Source organism: Emiliania huxleyi (genome assembly GCF_000372725.1).
Source record: "Emiliania huxleyi CCMP1516 unplaced genomic scaffold EMIHUscaffold_8, whole genome shotgun sequence".
Classification (NCBI taxonomy): domain Eukaryota; phylum Haptophyta; order Isochrysidales; family Noelaerhabdaceae; genus Emiliania; species Emiliania huxleyi.
This window is the reverse complement of record NW_005196021.1, coordinates 758040-775963: the sequence shown is the minus strand read 5'-3', so window position 1 is coordinate 775963 and position 17924 is coordinate 758040. Positions and strand designations below refer to the sequence as shown.

General features: G+C 66.0%; 7 protein-coding genes across 7 annotated transcripts in view; 3 read left to right on the top strand and 4 right to left on the bottom strand.

Moving 5' to 3' along the window:
* EMIHUDRAFT_198556 (hypothetical protein) overlaps positions 1 to 990 on the top strand; it is a gene marked incomplete at both ends in the record, with an annotated part of 2964 nt that extends 1974 nt beyond the window's left edge. The window contains 3 exons of the mRNA XM_005759583.1: positions 55 to 255; positions 334 to 510; positions 640 to 990. Of these exons, the coding sequence (XP_005759640.1) occupies positions 55 to 255; positions 334 to 510; positions 640 to 990 (729 nt within the window). The remainder of the gene's footprint in view (positions 1 to 54; positions 256 to 333; positions 511 to 639) is intronic.
* Positions 991 to 2378: 1388 nt separating this feature from the next.
* Positions 2379 to 3356, bottom strand: EMIHUDRAFT_62203 (hypothetical protein; the record flags this gene model as incomplete). Its single annotated transcript, XM_005759582.1, has 1 exon — positions 2379 to 3356. A coding segment is annotated over one exon (978 nt), but the record flags the coding sequence as incomplete, so codon positions are not given.
* A 4270-nt stretch (positions 3357 to 7626) lies between these two features.
* Positions 7627 to 7911, bottom strand: EMIHUDRAFT_62191 (hypothetical protein; the record flags this gene model as incomplete). The annotated part of the gene is made up of 1 exon (XM_005759581.1): positions 7627 to 7911. A coding segment is annotated over one exon (285 nt), but the record flags the coding sequence as incomplete, so codon positions are not given.
* Positions 7912 to 9514: 1603 nt separating this feature from the next.
* On the bottom strand, positions 9515 to 10754 carry EMIHUDRAFT_198552 (hypothetical protein; the record flags this gene model as incomplete). Its single annotated transcript, XM_005759580.1, has 2 exons — positions 9515 to 9823; positions 9921 to 10754. The coding sequence occupies 2 exons, from the start codon at positions 10752 to 10754 to the stop codon at positions 9515 to 9517; spliced, it is 1143 nt and encodes a 380-aa protein (XP_005759637.1).
* Positions 10755 to 11093: 339 nt separating this feature from the next.
* On the bottom strand, positions 11094 to 12313 carry EMIHUDRAFT_97027 (hypothetical protein; the record flags this gene model as incomplete). The annotated part of the gene is made up of 2 exons (XM_005759579.1): positions 11094 to 11349; positions 11499 to 12313. 2 exons carry the CDS (start codon positions 12311 to 12313, stop codon positions 11094 to 11096), a joined length of 1071 nt encoding a protein of 356 aa, XP_005759636.1.
* A 1798-nt stretch (positions 12314 to 14111) lies between these two features.
* On the top strand, positions 14112 to 15970 carry EMIHUDRAFT_97026 (hypothetical protein; the record flags this gene model as incomplete). The annotated part of the gene is made up of 2 exons (XM_005759578.1): positions 14112 to 14357; positions 14780 to 15970. 2 exons carry the CDS (start codon positions 14112 to 14114, stop codon positions 15968 to 15970), a joined length of 1437 nt encoding a protein of 478 aa, XP_005759635.1.
* Positions 15971 to 17101: 1131 nt separating this feature from the next.
* Positions 17102 to 17420, top strand: EMIHUDRAFT_198547 (hypothetical protein; the record flags this gene model as incomplete). Its single annotated transcript, XM_005759577.1, has 2 exons — positions 17102 to 17378; positions 17407 to 17420. The coding sequence occupies 2 exons, from the start codon at positions 17102 to 17104 to the stop codon at positions 17418 to 17420; spliced, it is 291 nt and encodes a 96-aa protein (XP_005759634.1).
* Positions 17421 to 17924: the final 504 nt, after the last annotated feature.

The following is a 17924-nucleotide window of genomic DNA, read 5'->3' as shown; positions in this document are numbered from 1 at the left end:
CCCCCCCCCAAAAAACGCGGCGGCTTGCCCACGAGCGACATCACCTTGCTTAAGGCGTCGCCGCTGCGCGGCATGCGCGCCCTCGCTTCGCTCGGCCTCGCACCGCCGGAGCCCGTTGCCGCGGCCGCCGCCGGCATGACACCCAAGCTGTCGGCGCTGAGGCGCCACGGGCCTCTCGCGGACGCCGCGCGGGGCAGCCTCGCCCAGGTGGTGACGCGGCGGCGCGTCGAGCTCGCGCGAGCGCTAGTGGCCGCGGTGCGTTGCGGCGGGGCGGCGGCATCTCCCCTCTCTCCCCCCTCACCGCCCTCCCCCCCTCCGTCTCTGCGCCGGCAGGCGAGCGACGGCGACCTGTCCGTCGAGACAATGTGCGTCATCAACGCCGCCATCCTCTTCTTCCTCCTCGCCGACCTCGACGGGCGCGGCGAGCGGGGCGGCGATGGGCGGTGCGGCCGCGTGTCTCTCCTAGACGCCGTCTGCGAGGCGTCGGGCGTGGGCGCGAGCGCCGGGGAGGTGCACGGCGGTGCGAGGCGCGAGGGCGAGGCGCCCTCGTTGGGCGGCGAGGCGCGGGGGGGGGGGCGTCGGAGGACGTCCTAGACACTTCCTAGACACCTCCTAGACACTTCGTGGACACTTGCCTAGGAAGCGTCGGAGGACGTCCCCGCCCTGTCGGAGGAGGCGCGCTCTCTGCTCGAGGGCTTCGGACGGCTGCTCCGGTTCTGGGGGGAGGTGTACCACTCGCACTCGTGCGAGCGGCGGTTCCTCGAGTTCTCGAGCGGTGTGCCCTTCCCCCGCTGGCTCGCGCTGGTCGCGGCCCTCCGCGAGGACATCCGCCACCGGCTCAGTGGCGGCGGCGGTGGCGACCCCGCGAGCCGGCCGGCCGCGGCTGCTCCCGCCGACTCGACTGCTCCTCGCAACCAGTGCGTGGGCGGGGAGGAGTGCGAATGCGCTCTCGGCCCGAAGTTTGGGCGGATGGGCATCTGCGTGGAGTAGCCAGCGAGGGTGGGGATCGTGGGCCGAGGATTCGGGCGGGTTGTTTCTGCGATGCAACGTTGGGTGATGTAGTGTATAGTCCGCGTGCCAGTGTGCCCGAGGGGGAGGAGCACGGGTCTATACGATGATGACAATGTGCACATATTTTTTATTTCGCTCTCTATCAACAAACCGATCATCTGCAACCTGCACATAGGCTGCAAGCCGCCAAGCCCCTGGGTGGGCCTCGCCTAGGGGGTGCGCGGCAGCAGCGCGCCCCAAAATCCACCAGTGTGGGCGTTTCGCGGACACAGGGCAGGTGCTTGTCGGCTCTGTCAACCTCCGAGACGGTGAACGCCTGGACGCCAGCGCTGGAGCCCGGGCGGTCGGCGGTGGGGCGAAGATTATTTTTCCACGGAGAACCGGAGCGTGTTAGATCATTTTCGATGAGCAGTGGAGCCTGCTGGGAGCGAGAAGCGAGAACCGTATCGTGCTCAAGGCAATCGCTGACTACACACCTGCTAACACCATTCAAAACCGACCCGGAGACGTACCCGCAACCGTGTGTCGTTTACGACCGTCACTCCTCATCACTGTCCACAACCACCCGCCGCTTGTGTCGGGGGGGGGACTGCAGCCTGGGCCCCGTCGATCCGACGCAGAAGCGCGGCGTAGAAACCGGGCAGCTGCTCGGGGTAAGAGTCACCCTTAAAACGAAGCTTGCCGGGCACAAACAGTTGCTCCTGCACATACCTGCGGATGTCGCCTGCGGTGCGCGCACCCATCGCTGTCCTGCTCGCCCGGAGGATGTCATCTGGCGATGACCATCCGTGGTAGCAGTCGCCGATGCCATGGAGCTCGTCCGACGTGTTCCAGCGGTCGAGTATGCGGTGGCAGATGACGTGATAGTAGCGCCAGTGCGCGCCGTGATCAAAACTGGCATGTGATTCTATTACAGCCAGCAGCTCAGCCGCTTGTGCTGCGCTGACGAAGCCGCGATCCTCGAGCTCGTCGAATGTCGCCGCGAGTCGCTGCGGGCTGAGGCTGCCGAAGTTGCGATTGATCGCTGACTTCATGTTTCGTAGCGCTGCGGCCGGCATGAAGGCGTCGGGGCCGAAAGCCGCATCCAGTTGCGGCATCACGGCTTCTGCCTGCGCGTCGAAGTCGCCGGTAAGAGGCGCTGCCCCGTGGAGGAGAACGCGCAAGGCGCGTGTGTCAGAGGCGTCAGGGCGGGCCCCGTGGGACACGCAGATGGAGCAGAACAATGGAGCCCCGTAAAAGCACGAGAAACCCGCCTCCATTGGCGTGCAGCCGAGGCACGCCGATGGCGGATAGCCCATCTGCGTCAACTGGGCGCGGATGCTCTCCCAAGTCTCCACAACGGGCACAGGCGCGGGCTCAGGCTGGTGCATGCGCGTGAGCTCGCCCGCGAGCTCCATGAAGGTGGGCCGCTCGGCTGGAGCCGCCGCCCACGTGCGCTGAATCAGCGCCCACAGCTCGTCCGGGCAGCCGTTGGGGCGTTTCAGGCGCTCGCCGCCACAGACACGCTCCGCGACGGCCTCGTTGGATCCAATGAATGCGTATGGCATGTCACCGCCCGTGAGCAGCTCCCACGCTGTCACGCCAAACGCCCACACGTCGCTCTTCTCCGAAAAGCGGCGGCGGCGGAGTGCCTCGGGCGGCATCCAGCGGAAGGGCACATCCTCGCCCTGCACAGTCGCGTGAGTCTGGTAGTGCCGGTCGACGGCGAGGCCAAAGTCTGTAATCTTGATGACGGTGGCCGCAGGGTCGATGGCGTCGAATGCGAATACGAGGAGATTGCGCATCGCGAGGTCGCGGTGCACCATCCCCGCGCCACTGAGCGCGATCATGCCCGCGCACGTCTGCTCGAGCACCTTGAGCTTGTGCGGCAGAGTGACCGCGTCCTCGTGCGCTTCGAGGAACATATTGAGCGAGCCGTGCGGCGCGAGCTCCGTCAGCAGCAGCTGGTCGGGCCCTTCGGTGCAGATACCGAGGTACCGCACGAGGGCCGAGTGCCGGCCGAGCTTGACGAGCTTCGCCGCCTCCTCCTCACACGAGCCGCCCATGCGCATGCGCAGTACCGCAATCGGCTCGGATCGCCCCTGGAGGGTGCCGCGGTAGACGGTCTTGAAGCTGCCGCGCGCGATGAAGCTCTCGCCGTCAAAGTGCACGGCGGAGCGCGGCACGAGCTTGAAGTTCGCCGACAGCCATTCCTCGATCGAGTTGCGCAGCGCATGGTTCGGAATGAGCGCGTTGTTGGGCAGCTGTGCCCCTGTGCGTGGGCTCGTGTTGTTCGTGGCGAGCCATCTTTCGATGTTGACCCGCTCGTAAGAGTGGCCATCAGCGCAGGCGACGGGATCGCGCATGATCTCTTGCCCGATGGGGCAGAGGAAGGAGGGTGGAGCGGCGGTGTCCATCACGGGCTGGCTCGGATGCGAGGATATGCGAGGATATGAGCAGGCACAGCAGGCTCGACACAGGTCGGAGAAAAGAATTTTACTATAAGCCCCTCTCACAGCAGACTGGCTCGGACTGGCACTACAAATGGCACAGGAGATTGTTGCGCGGGCTCACCGGCCCTGGATGTGAGGTTGCCGACTGCACTCCAAGTGCTCCAAGTACCGCCGACGGGCTGGTCCTGTTTTCTTAGAGGGGTGTGTCGGCCGGGGAGCCTCCGGCGGGCCTGCGGCGCGGGGCGCTGCGCGCGGCAAGCTTGCCGGGGTGTGTCGGCCGGGGAGCCTCCGGCGGACGCCTGGCGGCGTGGCGCTGCGCGCCGGCGCTGCCGCCATTCGAAAGAGGCACGACTGCATCTTCGAGTGCATCTCTTTCCCACTTTTTTGGGCCCCTTAGAGCTCGCGGAGGAGCAAAGGACGCCCGATTAGCGCTGCGCGCGGCCGGGCAAAAAGAACGGCGCCGCAGGCGCCGGCCGGAGGCCGGGAAGACATGGGAAGGGAAAAGGAAGGAACAGGGAGGAGAAGGAAGGTCTAGATAACCAGTCGGAGCCCCGCGGCGGCGAGATGCGCGGTTGCGCGCTCCGGGTCGCTTGCGATGGATTACCAGCTCACCAGCTCGCCTTCTCTGTCGCTCTCCTGGCCTAGGGCCATCAGTAGCAAGCCTGAGCTGTCCCAGACCGCACTTATCTCGGGTCTTCAAGCGCACACCGGCTCGTGATGCTCCAGCACTCCCGGTGGCCCCGTACGGCTTTACCGAGCGATTGCGAGGGCTTTCCGGAGGTCAATATCGGCGCCACCGACCGTGAAATGTCCCGACCCACAGCCCTCATGCACCAGACGCATGGATGCAGTCATAATATGTAGGCCTTCTCTCCCAAGGTTTTGCGCAATAGCCGAGGCGCTTCTTGGCACTTTTCATCGCGACACACGTCCAGGTGCCGACAAAGCGGCTTCCCAGCTCACCACCTCGCCTTCTCTGTCGCTCTCCTGGCCCAGGCCCATCAGTATCAAGCCTGAGCTGTCCGCGCCTCTGGCGAACGCGGCCTACCTCTTCCTGCTGCCACTGCTCGCTGGCTCGGGACTCAGCGGCGCAGCCGCCTCTGTGCAGGCAAACCTGCCCTTTGCGATGGGCGTCGAGCTCGCTCTGTTCACGCCATATAACCTGTTTGCCTTCTCCATGCTCCCGCTGCACCGCCGGCCACTCGCCTCCTCCCTGCTGTCATCCCTCTTCATCGTCTCCATTGCGACGGTCGTCTAGCGCTCTAGCGCGCTGGCCGCGCTCGGCGTGCTCTCGAGACTTCCCGCTCGTGCGCGCTCGCTCGTCTCGCGCATCGAACGACAACGAGCCGCTCTTCGCCGGCGTGGCGACGGGTGAGCTATGATATTGCTGTGTCTGTGCATGAGCCCCGCATGTCGTTGTTACACTCACATGATTTCATCACTCTGTACTCACATGAATGATAGAGAACAACCGTCCAGACACACATGCCACGCAGGCGGTCCCGCGCGGCGCGCGGCCCCGCGGGAGCGTCTGTGGAGTGCGGACGCTGGCTGGCCTTTGCGATGGGAGAAACCCCAGCGCGCAGCGGCTGGCGCGTCGCCGCGCGCCGGGCCGCGTGGCGGATGAGTCTCAAGCGTGAGACTGAGAGAGAGCGTGCTCGGCATGCATCAGTCCGGACATACCCCAACGTACAAATCCGAAGCCCCGAGGCACCTGTACCGTCCGCGGTGGTACTCGTAGACGCACTGCATGCAGCCGCCGCTACACATTGCGTACGGAGCGCCACTACCGTATGTCACTGGCGCAGAGGGCAAGTTCGGAGCCAGTTTGGAGCCATGCACGGGGTCCACGTACCAGCTCTCGCAGGATCGCTTTGCCGCCGCCTCAAACGAGGCGGTGCCCTGCCAGCTGATGCCCGTTGGCCCGCCACCGCACCACTCGTTACCAATCATCCCAGTCAGGCGGGCTCTGCCCGCAAAGGTCTCTGGTGTGGCACAGGGAGCGGTGGGGGGAGGCGATGGCAGCGACGGGCTCTGGACCCTAGGCTGGTGCGAGGGGTGCGGCGGCAGCGGTAGCGGCGGCAGCGATGGCGGCGGCGGCGGCCGCGGCGACGGTGGAGGTGGCGGCGGCGGTGGCGGTCGTGGTCGTGGCGGCAGCGCCAGCAGAGCATCCGTGGGGGGTGGTGATGCAGACGAGGACGGACAGAGACGCCGGTACGTCTCGGGCCCCGCCCGGCACTTGTACCTGCTGCTCTTGCTGTCGTACCTATAGTCACAGAGCTTGCAGCCGCCGCGGCACGGCTCGTAAGGCTTGCCGACCGCGGTAGGAACGTCGAACGGATCCACGTACCACCGCTCGCAGGCTGCTTGCACGTGAGCAATAAAGGAGACATTGCCTTTCCAGCTGATCCCCGTGGGCCCACCGGCGCACCACTCGTCGCCAATTATACCGGTCAGACGGGCTCTGCCCGCAAGCATCTCTCGCGTGGCGCAGGGAGAGGCGGGGGAGGGCGACGGCGGAGCTGGCAATGCATCCCGCGGCACAGACGCAGGCGAGGGCGAGGGCGGCAAGGGCGGCGGCGGGTGTGGCGGGGGCGGGGGCGGGGGCGGGGGCGGGGGCGGGGGCGTTGGCGGGGTCGGAGGCGGCGCGTGAGTGTGCGCCACCCTGGGGCTCAGCTCGCAGTCTGCCGCGTCTGTCTCGCAGACGCCTCCCACGTCCACCCACTGCTCATAGTGGTAGCCCTGCGTCCCAACCCGCACGCGCCGCTCGCAATGACCGTGGTGGTAGCACGGCATGACGCCGGAGCACGGGCAGTCGCAGTCTGGAGCGTCTGTCTCGCACACTCCGCCCATGTTCACCCAATGCTCGTGGTGGTGGCCCTGCGTGCCCACCTGGACGCGCCTCTCGCACACGCCGTGGTGGTTGCAGGGCGTGATGCCGGAGCAAGGGCAGCTCGGTGGAGGTGGCAGCGTCGACAAACGCGCGATCGGGGGAGATGGTGGCGGCGGCGGCGAGGACATAGGTGGCGGAGGCGGGAGAGGCGTCGGAGGCGGGAGAGGCGGTGGGGGCGGAGGGGGGGTGGGCGGCTTAGTTGAGTCAGTGCACGCAACATACGGCGGCCAGTCCATCACGCATACCCAAGCATTGCCCGACTGCTCAAAGACGCACTCGGCCACCTCGCCGTCGTAGCTGACGTAGAAAGACTCGCACCGCCTGTGCCGTTCGGAGGTGTATGGTCCAGAGCTGCCCCCAATCTGCTGGCACCACCGGCAAGATCGTTTGCCATTTGGACACGCGTTGGACTTGGTCAGAGTGAACGGCTGGTTGAGGCCGCATGCCCTGGACGCGGACGACGGTGGCGCTGGTGGCGGCGGGTGAGGTGGCGGCGGCCGGGGAGGTGGCGGCGGCGGCGGGTGAGGTGGTGGTGGTGGCGGCGGCGGCGGTGGCGAGGGCGGCGGTGGCGAGGGCGATGGTGGCGGTGGCGGCAACAGCGGCAGCGGCGGCGGCGGTGGAAGTGTGCGTGGGGGCGGTGACGGTGACGGCGGCGGTGGAAGTGTGCGTGGGGGCGGTGACGGTGACGGCGGCGGTGGCGGCGGCGGCGGCGGTGACGGTGACGGCGGCGGTGGCGGCGGCGGCGGCGGCGGCGGTGACGGTGACGGCGGCGGCGGCGGGTGGGGCGGCGGCAGGGGCGGCGGCGGCGGCGGCGGCTGGGGCGGGGGCGACGGCGGATGAGGCGATGCGGCAGGTGGGGATGAGTAGTATGGTGTCGGTGAGTGAGCTGGGGGCGGAAATGGCGACGTAGGTGGTGAAGGCATTGCGGGCGGGGGTGACGGGGATGGAGGCGGTGGCGAGGGCGAGGGCGGCGACGGAGGCGGTGGCGAGGGCGAGGGCGGCGGCGGCGGCGGAGGAGGAGGAGGAGGCGGCGGTTTCGGAGGAGAAGGCGGTGGCGGCGGTCGCGGTGGCGGAGGTGGTGGCGACGGCGACGGAGGTGGCGGTGGCGGCGGCGGTGGCGACGGCGACGGAGGTGGCGGTGGCTGCGGCGGCGGCGGCGGCGGCGAAGGATTTGGGGTGGTGAAGGGTGGCGACGGCGGTTGTAGCTGCATCCGTTCCTGAAACGGGGAGCGAGAGCTGCATGAGGGTAAATAGTGACGGATACTGTCGCGGTCTCTCGTCATCTAGTGCGATCACCTCCAGCCAGCCCTTGTACGCCGAGACTCTTGTGTAGACGCCTGGAATGTCGAGGAGCCCACAGCCGACGCCCCAAGAGACGATCCCAATCGCCACGGGCAGCGGTCGGCCCTCGCCAGCGGGGAGGAAGAGAGCGCCGCCCGAGTCGCCCATGCAGGCGTCCTTGAGTCCGTCGCCTCCTGCGCAGAGCATTGTGCCAACGATGTTCAGGTTGGCGACCGGCGGGTTGAGCAGCCCTTGGCACAAGTTGTTGCTAATGACGGTCACCTGCACTGCCTGCCAAGGGCACGGGCACGGGAGCGGGGGCGAGGAGTGGCGCGCAGGCCATCATCTTCTTGCTAGGCGACGGGAGGGTGCGGGTCACATACCTGCAGGTATTCGGCGTAGCCTGTCGCCTCCCCTTGACCGAGCTGGCCAACGATGGACGTCCCCGAATGGCCGTTCATCTGCATCCGGCTGCGTTCGAAGAAGGCTGTAACGTTGAAGTCGGTCGCGTGTACTGGTGCGACCCATCGCGCGGGCTGAGATGGGTCGTGCGGCGTGAAGACCGTGGCTCCCCAGCCGGCAACAGTGGCTTCAACGCCCACGGACGCGTGCGACCCGTCATCGATCACCATGTGCTGCATCTGACGAAAGCATCTCGGCTCCCTGATAAGCTGAAGTAGGCAGATGTCGTTCTGCATTGTCGTTGGGGAAAAGTCCGGATGGCAGACGGGCACCACGGGTATGAACTCGGCGCACTCGTGCTCACTCCAGTCTTTCAGACGGTGCCTGTGCACCGAGACGCCGACGCTGCCCCTCGCACCAGCCATGCAGTGTGCGGCCGTGATCGCCCACCGAGCAGAGATGAGCGAGGCGCCGCAGGTCAGCTCGCAAAAGAAGAGGCTGCACCGTGTGAGGGACATGACGAAGGGCATGGAGAAGGCGGGGTCGACGGTGTCACCACCAATGATGCGAGCGGATGCCACCCGTGCCTCGGGAGCCCGCGCTGTCCAGTCCATGGGCAGCGGCGGTGGCGGCGGCGGTGCTCGGCAGTAGCCCCAAGTACGCCCGCCTTGGCAGATCGGTTTTGCCACAAGGCACCACTCGCCATAGTCGGAGTACAGGTCGACACAGTATTCCGAAATGTGAACCTCGCCGGCCATCCACTCCTTTTGGCACTCGCAACCATCGACAGTGAAGCGAGGTGGCGATGGTGGAGGCGACGGTGGGGGCGAGGGAGTAGGCGGCGGCGCAAGAGGCGGCGGCCGCGGCGTTGGCGAGGGCGGCGGAGATGGTGGTGGCGGCGGCGGCGAGGGCGGTGGCAGTGGCGATGGTGGTGGCGGCGGTGGATGTGGTGAGGGCGGTGGCGGCGGCAGAGGTGGCGGTGGGGGGGGGGGGCGAGGGAGGCGGCGGCGGAGCGGGTGACATGAGAGGTGGCGTCGGCGGCGGGGGCGGCGGGGGCAAGGGCGGTGGCGGTGGCGAGGGGGAAGGTGGAGGCGGCGGAGGCGGTGGAGGCGGCGGAGGCGGCGGAGGCGGCAAAGGAGGCGGCGGAGGCGGTGGTGGCGGCGGAGGCGGTGGTGGCGGCAAAGGAGCCGGCGGCGGTGGTGGCCGGGGTGGTGGGGGCGGAGGTGGCGACGGCGACGGCGGCGACGGCAGCGACGGCAGCGACGGCAGCGGTGGCGGTGGCGGCAGTGGCGGCGGCGGCGGCGGCGGCGGCGAGGAGATGGGTCGAAGTAGTGGCGGAGGCGGCAGAGGCGGGAAAGGTGGCGGTGGCGAGGGCGAGGGCGGCAGCGGGGAAAAGGGTGGTGGTGCCGCTGGCTGCCAGTTCATTCGCGCCTGCAATCGTGAAGCGGTCGAGTCAGGGTGTTGCGTTGCGGTGAGCTGTTGTCCTCCCTATTCGCTAGTGCGCCTGCAGCCAGTCTGTGTACGCCGAGACTCTTGTGTAGACGCCTGGTGTATCGGGGAGCCCACAGCCGACGCCCCAAGAGACGATCCCAATCGCCACGGGCAGCGGTCGGCCCTCGCCCGAGGGGAGGAAGAGAGCGCCGCCCGAGTCGCCCATGCAGGCGTCCTTGCTTCCGCCACTGGCGCACATCATCGACGCGAGGACCTGCGACTCGGCTCTGCCGTACAGCTGTGCGGCACACATACTGTTTCCCACGACGGTCACCGTCGCCACCTGCAGGAATGTGGCACAAGGGTCTCCCTCCTGTGTGGCGGCGGGGAGGGGTGGGGGTGGCGGGAGTTCGAGTGAAAGGTGATAGCGCCTGCAGGGTGTCGGCGTAGGAAGACATGCTCGTTTCCACTCCATCAAAAGAGGTCGCGCCCCAGCCGGCGACGGTGGCCTCAATGCCCACAGTCGCGTGCGACCCATCATCGAGCACCATGTGCTGCATCTGTCGAAAGCATTTCGGCTCCCTGTCTAGCCAAAGCAGGCAGACATCATTCGCCATGGTGTCGATTGAAAACCCGGGATGGCATATCGGCCGTACGCGCATGGTTTCGGCGCAGTCATGCTCGTACGTATCACCCAGGCGGTGCCTGTGCATTGAGACCCCGAATGCCACATCCGCCGCGTCCGGGTCGACCGTGCAGTGCGCGGCTGTGAGTGCCCATCGAGAGGCTATGAGCGATGCGCCGCAACGTAATTCGCAATAGAAAAGGCTGCACTTGTACAGAGAGAGAACGTAGGGCATGGAGAAGGGTGGCTCGACCGTATCGCCACCGAGTATGGCGTGTGTGGATGCTGACTGCAAGCTGGAGGTCAGCGTTGGCGCCGCGAGGGCGCAGACGGGCCCGCATTGCCCACCCGCTTCTGGAGATGGGCCCGGACAGCACGCCTCGCCCTTTGCGCAGTCGGCGTCGGTGGTGCACGTCCTGCCGACCTCCACGATCTCCACAACCTCCATGACTGGGCCTGAGCGCGTTGTGGCGCATCCAATACCACCTAGGCGTGCTGCACAGCAAATGTCAGTGCAGATGTACTCGCAGTCGATGGCGGTGGGCATGCTGCACTCTGCATAGCTGCAAGTTGAGCCGAGGGTGGCCTGGACCTTGGCGGGGGGCATGCACTCCGCCACGGCGCCGATAACCATGCAAAGGTGGCTCAGAAGTGCCAGGCGCGTGCGGGCGGCCGGCATAGCTGTCGCAAGATCGCACAATCCACAAACGCCGTTGTGGCTCTGCCTTACCGCAATCGCCGCATTTTACGTGTACCGGGATGCAACTGGAGATCTGCAACCAGGGTGGCAGCAAGTCCACTCCGACGGCAGCCGATCCGAGTGCGCAGTTTTAAATCTTTTTCTGCTCTACTAGAAAGTTTAAAGCCTAGCAGCCGAGCGGCTGCCGGCTGGTCACGCACTGTCCTACATACTCGCACCCCACCCCAATCTTGATTTCCAATCTTGATTTCCTCGACATTGGCAGCTTTGCTGGCAGTCGCCGCCCCTCTCGCGCATTCTTGCACACGAGCATCACGTTCACGACCGCCGGTGCTCCAGCTCCTGCGCGAGCCGCAACGCCTCTTTCGCCTGCGCCGCAGCCTCAGCCGCCTCGGCCACCTCCTCCTCTGCCACCGCTTCCGCCCTCGCCAGCTCCTTCTGCGCCTCGGCCGCCTCGGCCGCCTCCTCCTCCGCCTTGGCTGCGAACGCCGCCGCTTTGGCGTACGCGTCCCGGGTCACGCCGTCGAGGCCCGCCTGCTGCTGCTTGAACTTCTTCGACTGCAGGTGCTTTTGCCTGAGAACCCGCACGGCCCAAAGTGTGATGCCGTGTGCGTCCCCCGCGTGCGCGTGCGGCCCGGGCTAAGACATCTGCGAGACTGGCGGACGAACGGGCGCTTTTGCCTGGAGAGGAGCCGCTCCGAAGAGCGGACGGCGCGCACGTACTTGTCGAGCAGCCAGTCGACCACTCGCGACATGGCGGCCCCGAAGAGCGGGATGCCGATGAGCAGGAAGAAGGCAGTGAAGAGCATCTCGGCGTCGCTCGTACCCCCCGGGCCCTGCAGCCCGCCCGTCGACAGCGCAAAAAAGGCAAAGTAGCACGAGGTGGTGAAGGACCAGCCGTGGTATATGGACTGAAAGACGACGGCCGATGTGAAGGTGAGGGCGAGGAGCACGAAGGGCATCTCGAGCATGAGCCGGCGAAAGAACGTGCGCGCCCACCTCGCGAGCAGCGGCCCTTCCAGGCGATCGGGGATGCCGTCGCCGTCTGCATCCTCATCGTCGTCCTCACCGGCGACGTATTTGCCGAGCCGACCGCCCGGCCGCAAGAGGAAGAGCGTCATGCCGGCCGCCATGATGGTGAGGCCGCAGAAGCCGTGGAAGATGGTGTACCACCGCGCGCCGTTCGCCTCCTCGACGAGCAGGCCGAACCCGACTGAGAAGCCGCACTGCACCGAGTAGTAGAGCGCCATGGCATAGGTCACACTGTGGCACTGCTCCTCGTTCCAAAGGTGAGTGGCATTGCGGCGCTCAATCTCCGTGCACGGGTCCTGGAGCGTGTTGAGGAAGACCACCGCCCCCACAAAGAGCCAGACCATCATGACTGACGCCACCGCCAGGAAGGGGCGCAGCAAAATAAACTCCCACGCTTTGATGCGCGAGACGACGGTGGCCAGGGAGGTGTCGTCGACCACGACCTTGACGTTCTGCGCGCGCTCGTCGACGCCGCTCCGTGAGGGCCATTCATCGAAATGTGACATCAGCGCCACGGAAGTGGGCACCTTGGTTGCAAAGCAGGCGCCCCGGTGGCTAACGACACCGCGCACGATCGACAATCTCCTCCGTTTTTTTTGAGCTCGCGAGGTTCTCGAGGTGGATATCCTTTGGCCGCGTTGGGTAGTGGGTTTTTGAGCTTAGCCTTCGATGTAATGAAACAACGCAAGGCGGACAGAGGGCTGTCAGCAAGGTAGGTGAGTGTCCAGGTCGGGCTGGTTGGCCTTGATTTGGATCAAAGATGCGAGGTGGGGCTCGGTCGGGGCACGGAGAGCTGCCGCTGTGGGAGGTCCTATCTCGCGGAGCAGCCCCAAACCGCCGTCCCCCCTCGGACACTTCCCTCCCTTTCATGATCACCGGAGGCTTGTCAGTCGCGGTCACTTGATGACCCCCATGAAGTACAGCGATCGCCACCTCGCTGGCCTCTTCGCAGGCCCCCCCGACCGCGTCGAACTCATCGGCGCGGGCTCTCTCGGCTACGGGACCGGCCCCAGCTTCGGCTGAGGGCTAACAAGCTGCCGAGCCCAAGTCACTGTGAGAGTCGTGATTTCTTGTTGGTCTTTAAAAATCTCTCAAAACCACGCGGTTGCGAGTTGGCGGCGGCGCGACGCGCCTCACGCCCTCGCGCTTAGGATGCGGGTGCCGGATTTTTCTTTATTCCCCACCCACCCCACCTCAAGCAAGTGCTTTCACCTCATCGTCACCTCCTTGTCGGCGAGATGCCCCTCTCCCTCTTGGCCACCCACGCAGCACGCACCAGCCACCACCCACCTTAGTAAGCTTCCTTAGGGGGCAACCGGCAACCGCGTTACAACCGCGCGCGATAACCGCTCCGACATATACCGGCTGGAGCGCCGCAATCGCGCACAGCGCCCGCCCGCCGCCTCTGCTCCAGGCATACATCGACGTTCTTGCGACAAACTACACGTGACTATCTTGTATGTGAGTGCTGCGCTGTGGCTTGACACTCCTCTCAACAAGCGCTTACAACGGGAATCCAGAAAGTTTTCACTGCACGGAGCAGCAAGGACTCTCAGCCGGCAGCGACTCGAGCTTCTTCAGTTCCTCCGCCTCGGCTGCGGTCAGCTCTTCTCGCCTTCTCTTCAGCTCCGCGATCCGCGCCTGCGAGACAACTCGGAGCGTAAGGCGCAAATTCGCGGCAGATCCTCCACGTCGGATGCTGCCTGGTCGGCCTCCGCCTGTTTGGCTGCCAGCGCTCTCTGCGCCGCCTTCTTCTCCTGCCATTTCCGCGCGCGGGCCTGTTGCCCCTGATTCCCCATTGAGGAGTGAGCAGTACGCCGCTTTTGCAGCAAGAGACGCGGCAAAAAAGAATTTCAAGCAACAAAGGCAGACGCCGAAGGGTTAGGGTGGGCGACGGCTAGCACCACACTCCTCTCCTTAAAATCCCTGTGTGGTGGCGGCGAGGCGGCGTGCCGTCCTCCATTTCGCATTTCATCGCATTCCTCTCGACCTCCCCTGATTGACCTCCCCTATGTGTGAAGAGCCAAAGTGTGAAGGACCTAGGATAATTAATAAATAACTCAGGACGTGTCATCTGTGAAGAGCCAGAGTGTGAATATCCTAGGGTACTCAAGAAATAAGTGAGGACTTGTCATGTGTGAAGAGCCAAAGTGTGAAGAGTCTAGGATAATTAATAAATAACTCAGGACGTGTCATCTGTGAAGATCCAAACTGTGAAGATCCTAAGTGAGGGCGCGTCATCTCTGTTTAGCCACCACTCCACAAGAAAGAAAAAACTGTTCGGGCTGTCTCAATACGGGGATCATGGTGCGGCCCATCACGCTCTTCGTGCGTGGCTCCGCCGGCGTGCCAGTGGTGGTGATGGACGGTGATGACACCATTCTGGACGTGCTGCGTGAGATTCTGCTGCGTATGGCCCGGAAGTCCCGTTGGGCCGGCTCCGCATGGCCTGCCCATCGAGAGGCCGCCTTCTACGTGACGCACAACGGACGGCCTCTCGATCTTGACGGGTTGGTCGGGGATATCCTGCCGCACGAGGCGACGGTGGAGGTGCGAATGCGCATGTCTGCCAGGCTCGAGGAAGAAGAGGCGCTGTGGCTGCAGCAGCTGTCGTGGTTGGAGGATGTCACCGGCGCGGGCTGGTCAAGCTGGCGCAAGCGCATGGGTGGTCGCCATACCATCTCCGGCACTGGGGGTTGACGTTTGCTGAATCGCTGTCCGCCAATCTGTCGATGAGCCGGATCCTGCTCGGGGCGTGCGATTGCGGCGAAGGGACCCTTGCAATTCGTGGGCGGAAGTGGGCATGGCGCACAGCGCTGGGGCACCGCCTGCCCGGGCTCGGCTACGCCCACCTTTCGTTCCGCACCACCGACGTGGAAGCCCTCGAGCTCTCCGGGTACGCGCTGCGCGTCATCTTGCGGCCCCGCCCCTCCTCCATACAAGTGACGACGAGCAGTCCGTCGTTGCTCCAGGATCGCTTTGTGCATCCGATTGGCACTGTCGCGGCGGAGCTAGAGTCGGCGGCGGCGGCGACGGCGGTGACCGCCGCGGCGGCGGCAGCCGCGTCGGATGCGGCAGCGGCGGCCGCCGCGCGATTCGCCACGGTGGGGCCATCACCGGCGGCGAGAAACGCGGCCGTCCGCGTGGCGGAGGCTTCTTCGCAGGCGGCGGAGCTGGCGGCGGCGCTGGCGGCGCAGTCCGAGGCCGATGCGTCCGACGCGGCAAAGGCTGCGGAGAAGCCCAGGCCCGAGCTGCTGCTGGTGTGCGCCGGCAAGAGTGAGCTCAGGACGCTGCTCTACTTGTTGGGCCCGATGCTGCGCTTCGTCGAGTGCAGGCAAACCGTCGGGCTGCTACTCGAGTGCACCGTCAAGGTTGTTGAAGGCCGGGTATTGCACGGTCCTTTCGCCGATGCACTCAAGGTGAAGGACTTGCGTAATACCTTTCCGTCAACAACCTTGAAGGAGCGTGCCCTGGCTACCCCGAAGCCGTGGGGGGCTTACCGAGCCGAGGCGCCCTTGCTTCCGTCGGAGCCCTTCTCGCACGCGCACCACACCGTCGAGGGATGGCTGGGCGCCGTGCCGCGCTCGCTCAAGCTAGACGCGCTACGCTCGCTCCCGCCCTTCCGGCTGCTCGAGCAACCGGACACACGGGTGGCGCATGTGCTTGCCTACCTAGACCCCAGGAGCCTCGGATCGCTCGCAAGTGTCTGTCGCGCCCTCGGCGTTGTTCATGTGCACGAGGCGGCGGCAGTGCACGCGGCGCGGCAGGCGGCGCCCAGGGAGCTGGTCGAGCGGAGTTCGCCGGTGTCTCCGGCGGAGGGTGGGTCGATCCGTGGAGGGTGGGTTGGCTTGAGGGCGCTCTGGGAGTGGGAGGTGCAGAAGGAGGTCGACACACTACTCGTCGACATCGAGGAGGATTTTCGATCGGGCGAGAGCGAGGTCGAGGACGAGGACGAGGAGGGGGGGGGAGAGGACGAGGAGGACGAGGAGGACGAGGAGGACGACGACGAGGACGACGACGAGGACGACGAGGACGACGAGGACGAGGACGAGGCGCAGGACGAGGACGAGGACGAGGTGGACGAGGAGGGCAGCGCTAGTGACGAGGAACTCGATGGGGAGACATCCGAGGAGGAGCAGGAGGGCGAGGAATACGTTTTCTGAAGAGGGCCGCGTCCCCGTGAATTCTTCTTTTTCCCACACCGCCACGTGGACACGGTGGAGGTCGCACCCGGGAGAGGGCGAGATGGGCACGCACAGGTGAGGTCGCAGCCCGATCGAATTTGTTTTTTTTGAGAGAGACGAGAGAACTCGTTGGTGGCTGCGAGCGAGTTCTTTACCCAGGTTGCATGCCAGGTTGCAACCCTAGTTTCGCACGCTCTGTGCTGTGAACGCTGCTGGCATTGGCGTCGGTTGCGCAGCACCCCGTCCCCATCCAGGTTGTTGCATGTTGGTTGCTGCCCCAGGCCGTCCCGCACTATGTAGGGGTGCAATGCCCCGTTCTCTGGAACTGGATCCAGTAGATCATGCTTTATGTTCGGGTACGTGGTTCGCCCGTCCCTGTGTCCCGTCCACGTCGCCCGTCGGCAATAAGCCGACGACCTATGGTGCAATACACGCCGGGCGCCGGCGCTGGTTTGGGGAGGACGCGCCCGCTCGATGCTGCGGGCGGCGTTGACGTTCACAGCGCGCCACGAACTTGGCCCCAGCTCTTCGGTTCGCTCCGCTCGCCGGTGAGTTGGTTGGTTGCTGGCAGCACCCCAGCATCGGATGGTTGGTTGGTGCTCACCTCTGTTCACAGCACAGTGCGAAACTAGGGTTGCAACCTGGTAAAGAACTCGCTCGCTGGTCCGGACTGCCTGGCACGGACGTCGCTTCTGCTGGGGCGCGCTGATCGTGTGGGCTTGCTTGCAGCCGCTGATCGTGCGGGCTTGCTTGCAGCAGACGCCTTCGGTCCCACAAAAATGGATAGCGTCTCCGCGAGCGTCGCTGCTCGCGCGGAAGCGCTGCTGCAGCACGCCACTCTCGGAGCTTGGTGCCTCCACGTTGCACCTTCACAGCGCCCACGAGAAGGCGACGCGGCTGGGAGTGACCATGTCTCGCTGCAGTCGCAGAGGATCAAGGCCTCGTCCCATGCGTGTCACCGCCAGCTGGTCACCGCGCTTTGGCATCAAAATTCTTTGTTTGCGAAGACTTGCCTTCAAGACGCGCGGGCGCACAGTGGATCACGGTGCCCCCGCCACGCCTGCACCGCCTCTTCCACGCTGGGAAGGAGCACGTTCTTTTTTTTGTACCATGAGCCGTGCACAGCCATCCCAGACGCTCTTCCTTCCCGAGCTTCCGTCCGACATCACCGACGGCGTCCTCGAGCGCCACTTCCGCGGCTTTGTCGGCTACGAGTCGTGCCGGACGCGCAACGATCGCAACGGCAAACTTGTTGGCTTTGTCGAGTTTGAGAGCATCGAGGACGCGTCGCGCGCGCGCGAGTCGATGCAAGGCGCGTCGCCCTTCCCGGGCGTCAACTGGCACATCCACTTTTCGACCAATCCGGCGCGAGACCGCGCGCCAAAGCGTGCGCGCGACGACGCCGGCCAGCCGAGGCACGACGCCATGAGAGGGCCGCCCGTCATGTGCGTGGCGCACCGTCCCCCCGCCACGCCTGCGCCGCCTCTTCCATTCCGACCGCGAGTCCGCCCCACCAATACCACCGCCGCCGCACCACCACCACCACCACGCCGTCGCTGCCCCCCTGCCCGCCCCTCCGCCTTTGCCTCCGCCTTTGCCTCCGCCAGCAGCTCCTCGGGGTGCCGCGCCGCCTCCGCCTCCGTGGCCACCCGCTCCGCCGCCCCCGAAGCCCACGCCGCCTCCTTCACCGCCGCCTCGGCCGCCGCCTCGGCCGCCGCCTCGGCCGCCGCCTCGGCCGCCGCATGCCCTCGAGGGCGCGCACGCACACGGCCGCCGCATGCCCTCGAGGGCGCGCACGCACCCGGCGTGACCCTTCTCCTTGGCGACCTGCAGCGCTGTGTGTCCAGCCACCGTGAGCAGCTCCGTGTCGGCGCCCGCCCGCAGCAGGCAGCGGGGAGCGGCGGGGTGGTCCCTGAAAGCGGCGAACATCAGC